Source organism: Tribolium madens, unplaced genomic scaffold (genome assembly GCF_015345945.1).
Source record: "Tribolium madens isolate multiple individuals breed KSU strain unplaced genomic scaffold, Tmad_KSU_1.1 Scaffold_91;HRSCAF=231;Tcas5.2_LG7, whole genome shotgun sequence".
NCBI lineage: Eukaryota > Metazoa > Arthropoda > Insecta > Coleoptera > Tenebrionidae > Tribolium > Tribolium madens.
The window spans coordinates 3,130,780-3,137,261 of record NW_025401063.1 but is presented as its reverse complement, the minus strand read 5'-3'; the positions used below and the strand labels follow the sequence as shown (position 1 = coordinate 3,137,261).

The 6,482-nt window shown below is 40.1% G+C and overlaps 1 protein-coding gene across 1 annotated transcript in view; it reads left to right on the top strand.

The window, feature by feature from the left end:
- The window catches only part of LOC123011565 (prolow-density lipoprotein receptor-related protein 1), a 50,117-nt gene that overhangs the window by 41,410 nt on the left and 2,225 nt on the right, over positions 1 to 6,482 (top strand). The window contains exons 12-15 of the mRNA XM_044409067.1: positions 1,197 to 3,001; positions 4,778 to 5,058; positions 5,110 to 5,910; positions 5,965 to 6,432. Coding sequence (XP_044265002.1) covers positions 1,197 to 3,001; positions 4,778 to 5,058; positions 5,110 to 5,910; positions 5,965 to 6,432 — 3,355 coding nt within the window. The remainder of the gene's footprint in view (positions 1 to 1,196; positions 3,002 to 4,777; positions 5,059 to 5,109; positions 5,911 to 5,964; positions 6,433 to 6,482) is intronic.

The following is a 6,482-nucleotide window of genomic DNA, read 5'->3' as shown; positions in this document are numbered from 1 at the left end:
GAAAATACACAAAACACACGCACTGTGTGTACACTCTCCATTTCAACACGATTTCTCACTGAACCACGAAATAATAAGTAATAATTTATTCGGACAAGTGATTCCTACGAGAGCTTGGCAAAGACTGAGTCGTTATTGTAATAATTTCCTCAAAAACGGCACAAAAAAACCATTTCGTAATAGTTCCGGTGTAAAAGGCCTTTGTTCTGGACTGCATAGTCCCGCCCACTTACCACGTCACAAAGTAATTCCAATATTTACCCAATTCTACGTCACCATTTTTTGCGCCCTTCACACTTGTTTACAACAAAGTACAACCTCCTAATCTAAACTTTTACCGAAAATTTCTAGATTTTTGTTTAAAGTTGACCTCATGAAAAGAGTTGATGTATTAATATTTAAGTAGCACCGCATTTGAGTTACWAAGTCGATTTTTTTTTATAAAATAGRCGTTTTTCACTCTCGTTCAGAAATAAATTCCAAGAATTTTTACCACTAAACAGAGCTAAACTTACTTTCCAGTCAAATCGGAAATGATCTTACTGTTTAGGATTTAGGGATATTAGGTACTAGGTTGCTAAAAAGTAATAAAATGTCAAATCAGTGCTCAGATTTTATTGTCCGCAACTGTACTTGCAGATGTTTACCATTATATAAGTTATAACGTATACAGGGTGCGCCAGAACTCGCGCCCCAGGGAAAAATGCCATACAAGGTAAGTTACCAGGAATATGGAAAATATGTTAAAAAAATTTCGAAGTTATGAGAGTTTAAAGTTTGCACTTTGACTCTGAAATTTTTTTCTGGGGCGCGAGTTATGGCGCACCCTGTAGTTCTCACAAATATTAATAATAAAAAATATTGACAATTAACACTTTAAATAGAGAAAAATGATTGTGAATTCTGTTTTCAAGTAGGCCACAAATCTGAAATATTAATTTGGCAACACTGACTATGAAAATTAAATTTCACAATTTTCTAGTTAATTGTCAAATTGTCATTTTTCCGAGGAACGCTCGATGGCAAAGTCTTCATTTGAAACCTAACATTACCAATAATTCAGAGTTGCCAACAGTTTTTTGTCATTTAGTCACAAGTCAAATATGTTCTCTATACTAACAAGCGTTTTATGCATTTCTCCTGCTTCTTAGAACTTCCAGAATTCAAAAAATTTTAATTAATTAATTTAATTCCAGATGCATCCCGTCGAAATTCCGTTGCAACAAACACGTGGACTGCCCCTTGGGCGAGGACGAATCCGATTGCCCACCGGCCACTTGCCCCCCTAACCAATTCAAATGCGCCAATGATAAATGCATTCCAGCGGTGTGGGTRTGCGACACCGACAACGACTGTGGCGACAACTCCGACGAGCAGCAGGACTGCCAATCGCGCACTTGTTCCCCCCAACACTACCGTTGCAGTTCCGGTCGTTGCATCCCCATGTCGTGGCGTTGCGACGGCGACCCCGACTGCGCCAACAACGAAGACGAGCCGTCTTCCTGCAGCCAACCCGAATTCCACACCTGCGAGCCCACCTATTTCAAGTGCAAAAACAACAAGTGCATCCCCGGACGCTGGCGATGCGATTACGATAACGACTGCGGCGATAGTTCGGATGAGATCGAGTGCGTTCCTCGGAACTGCTCGGAGTCGGAGTTTCGGTGCGGCGACGGCAGGTGTATTCGGGGGTCGCAGAAGTGCGACGGCGAGTTTCAATGCGAGGATCGGTCAGATGAGGCCAATTGTCACACACATTGCAAGAAAAACGAGTTTCAGTGTGTCAATCCTCAAGTTTGTATTTATTTGGAYTGGAAGTGTGACGGCGAAGCGGATTGTTCGGATGGGTCAGACGAGGCGAATTGTAGCGATACTTGCCCAGATAATGGGTTTAAATGTCACAATGGGCTTTGCATCAACGAGGATTGGCGATGTGATGGGCAAAAAGATTGCGAGGATGGGTCAGATGAGATGTTTTGTTCGTTGGTTGGGTGTCTCCCGGGACGGTTCCGTTGCAAGAACCATACTTGTGTCCCGGTGAGTTTCCTGTGTGATGGGCACGACCAATGCGAGGATGGGAGTGATGAAGACCCCCATATTTGTCACCGGTTTAATCTCTGTCCTCCCGATCAATTCACCTGCAAAAACGGACATTGTATCAAAAACTCCCTACGTTGTGATGGTAGAAACGACTGTAGTGATAACAGCGATGAAGAAAACTGTAATAATGCGACTTGTAAATGGAACACTTGTTCGCAAATCTGCATCGAAGCGAAACACAACACTCCAGTGTGTAAATGCCTTCCGGGGTATACCCACCTCAAAGGGGGCGTGTGCATCGCTGATGGTGATTGGGCCAATCTTGTGCTTGTCTCTGAGGCCGAATTGCGTCTCATGTCGCCGTATAAACCCGGTGATAGTAACAAACTACGCAGTAAGACACTCGCGACAGCCCCCGGATACAAAGTCGACGCCGTTGATATTCTCTACGATAAGAAAGAGTCAATTGCGTTCTGGACCGACCACCAAAATAAACGCATCCAAAGTGTGGTTTTGCGATTGAATGAGAGTCGCACACGACGTGATTCAGATGTGAGGACTGTTACGAGTGGTTTGCATGATCCCAGAGGGATTAGTGTGGATTGGGTGGCGAGACGGTTGTATGTCACGGATGGGATTAGGATTTTGGTGTCGACGATCGACGGATTGTATGTTTATACACTGTTGAAGGGGGAGATGAAGCAGCCGAGGGATATAGTTGTGGTGCCACAGGATGGAGTGTTGTTTTGGACGGATTGGGGGCCGCCGGCGAGGATTGAGACTGCGCATATGGACGGGAATAAGAGGAGGGTGTTGGTGAATAGCGCGATTTTGTATCCGACGGGATTGGCGGTGGATTATACCACGAGGAGGTTGTATTGGGCCGATCCGAAGACGATGACAGTGGAGACGGTCAAGTTTGATGGGTCGGATAGGCATGTCGTGAAGCATTTCGGGAAAGGTATGAAAAAAAAAACAACTTTCAGGCCCAAAATCGCCAGTTGTACACCATAATTTTTGCATATAAACAAAAGTTGAAATTAAAAAAGTACACCGATTTGATAATTTTGATAATTTTTAGTTGAGACAAATTAACAAATGAGTCCGCAAGAACGTTTTAAACATTTTTTTGTTAAAGCTTCCCAAAACACATTCACACCTTTTATTATTTGTGATTAATGTCATTAGAGTAAAAATTTCTCGAAAATAGTGCCAACCTAGTAACCATATTGTTTTTTTCGTTTGGAAAAACTATATTTTAGTTATTAGTGCCGAGAATAATTATTTTGCGTTTTATTTTATTGAGTCGGAAATAGACGGTGTCCATTATGTGATAATTTTCACAGGAAAAGACAATAAAATAGTATATTATTATACAACTTTGAGAAGACGGTATATTGTCGCACACGCGGGTTTATAGCACGACGATCGTAGCGAGGAGTGKTTTAAAGTTTGACAATACGTCTAAAACGAATTTAATACGTTGCTCTGGTAGTTTTATGAAAATTTTTGTTTGAACGAAATTTTATTCCACGTGGAGGTTTTTCTTGTCTTAAGTTTGGGTTGGTAATTCTATGTCCTGTTGTTATTATAAAACGTAAAAAATAAATAGTAAAATCGTAGAACAATAAGGAATAATATAGCAGATAATAATTTTCAATTAATTTTATTGTTTTGTTTGCCAATTGACGTTTAATTGTGGTGGATATTCAAGGTTCACTGACAGAAATAGTGTGGTATTGCCAACATGACAAAAAGAAATTTCCAAAAAACAGTATCTTAATAATCTTCATTAAAACACTGTTTTTGGTGTGGATTAACATATTTCAGCAAAACTTGGGCATCGACTACGTTAAATGACATAAATTTTAACTGTCAAATATGTTAATAAATTCAATTTAAAATTGAAAAAAATTGTATACGATACCAGTAGCTCGTGTGTGACAAACTGTACTCGTATTTTTTTGAGAGTATTTGTATCACTTGTTTTGTAATATACTATTGAAAACCTTTAAATTATTTTTTTTTGGTTTGAATTTAATTATTAATCAAATAGGAGTAGTATTTTTTATTTTTAATTTATGTTGAACAAAATAATCAGTTTTTTTTATTTGAAGTAGAATTTTTAAACTCAGTAAATTGCACATATTAATATTAAAAAAAAATTACAGTAATTTTTTTATTATCTGCGGACTGGACTGGATCACTAATACTAACAAAAAATAAGATTATATGTGAAACGGCCRTTAGATGGTAACCTCATTTTGAAAATACCGTGCGATCAAAAAAAAATTAGAGTAGGCYACGATTAATATTCTACAGTTGGCAACACGTTGGTTGGAAATTATTTTCTACACAAACTGAAAGTGAAAATGACCACCSTTTTCGTAATAACATTTTTGTAATAACTTGTAACAGTACAAATTTTCTGCTCTAAAGTGAACATTATTTCACTCAAAATGAATAAAACTCAAACTTGTCAAAGTTTGTGCTGACATTTATTTGATGTCAAAAATCAGGATTGCCATCTGAAGAATCTTAATCACCACCTACTCTAATTTATTTATTTTTTGATCGTACAGTAGTACAATCTTTCTGTTATTTTGACATTTTGAAATGTCAAATTTGACGTTAAAGCTTGCTTCACAGTGAATTTTCAGAAAGTGTTAAATATCCTATTTTTTTGTCGCACTATGTTTTAAAAATCACTTTTACTACTACTTCTTTCTCCTTTCAGAGATGAAACCATACAAGATTGAAGTCTTCGAAAATTACCTTTTTGTCACCACTTACCAGAAACATGATGTCTTGCGTTTGAATAAATTCGGTAATGGAAACATCACTCATTTATCCCAAGGTTTAACGCGAATCGCTGACATTCTTATACTCCACGAACAAAAACAAGATCAAACAGTCAACAATACTTGCATCGATTTTTGCCACCATACAGAATTCTGTTTATTGAGTCCAAATACAGCAACCTGTACTTGCGCCGATGGTTATGTTAAAGATAATTTGGTATGTAAATAWTTTTTTTRTCTTTTGAGATGTGAATAWTTTTTTTTCRAGACTTGTAAAGCGATTGCCAGTCGTACCCCTAATTGCCCCCTCAATTGCAACAGTGGCACTTGTAAAATCGTCCAAGGCCAAAACCCTAAATGTTTCTGTCCTGCACAATACACCGGTCCCCGTTGTGAGCATTTCCGGTGCTCCCAATACTGCAAAAACAAAGGAATGTGCTACGTTGATTTGGCAGCCCCCCAATCCCCCGACTCTCTCCCCCCATTGCGGTGTAACTGCGCCCCGCAATGGACCGGCGAACGTTGCGAAACTCCTGTCAATCTCTGCGAAGGCCGCTGTTACAACGGTGGCACTTGTTTRACCCCYAAACCGGAAATGCCCGTCTGTAACTGTCCCTCGGGATTCACCGGTTCACGATGTCAGAATTGTGCACAATTAGTCTGTCAAAATGGCGGCGTTTGTGTCAAAGATAATTGCAAATGTCCGGTGGGGTACAGTGGACGCCATTGCGAGATTTCCTTCTGTGGCAAAAACGGAAAACCGATAACGACATCATCGGGATTGAAATGTAGTTGTCTGCCTGGTTTCAGTGGGGACAAATGTGAYCAAGATCGGTGTTACCAACATTGCCAAAATGGCGGAACTTGTCGAATGGGGATGAAACAACCCGAATGTGATTGTCCGCAATTTTTCGAAGGGAGGCGATGCGAGATTGATTTATGCYCCGTCCMMGAGCCCCCGAAAGGGTGCACGGAGAGATGCGTCTGTGATAATGGGGGCACGTGTGTGATTATGAACGGCAGGCCGGTGTGTAAGTGTGAGAGGCCGTGGGGTGGGACTAAGTGTGAGGTAAGCGGACCGCAGACTAAACAAATTTCGGTTATTTAATTGGTTTAATTACAGATATATGTTGGCAATGCTGATACGTGTACCGATTTGTGTCAAAATGGGGGAATTTGTCAGATTTTGTCCCCACATGTCGACCCCATTTGTCAATGTCCCCAATCGTGGACGGGGCCCCGTTGTAATCAACTCGCCGTCTGTGCTAATTATTGCAAAAATGGGGGCACTTGTGACGTCAGTGATGGATTGCCTTATTGTCAATGTCCCTCGGATTTCAGCGGAGTTAAATGCGATTTATTGGTGAAATTAGACGGGGCTGTTGCCCATAAAGATGTAGGAAGGGGGGTTGTAGTTCCAGTTATTGCTGCAATCGTGGTTGTTATTGTGATTTTGGTTGTGTTCCTCGCTTTTGATTATTTCTACAGGAAGAGACAGTCGTTTTCGCATGAAAGACTACAAGAGAATGATTTTAATAATCCGATGTATCAAGATAGGGACGCGGAACCGTTCACTTTGGACGCTGATAAGGTTTGTTCAATGAAATTTATTAAGTTGGCAACATTGAGTAATGTAGTCAA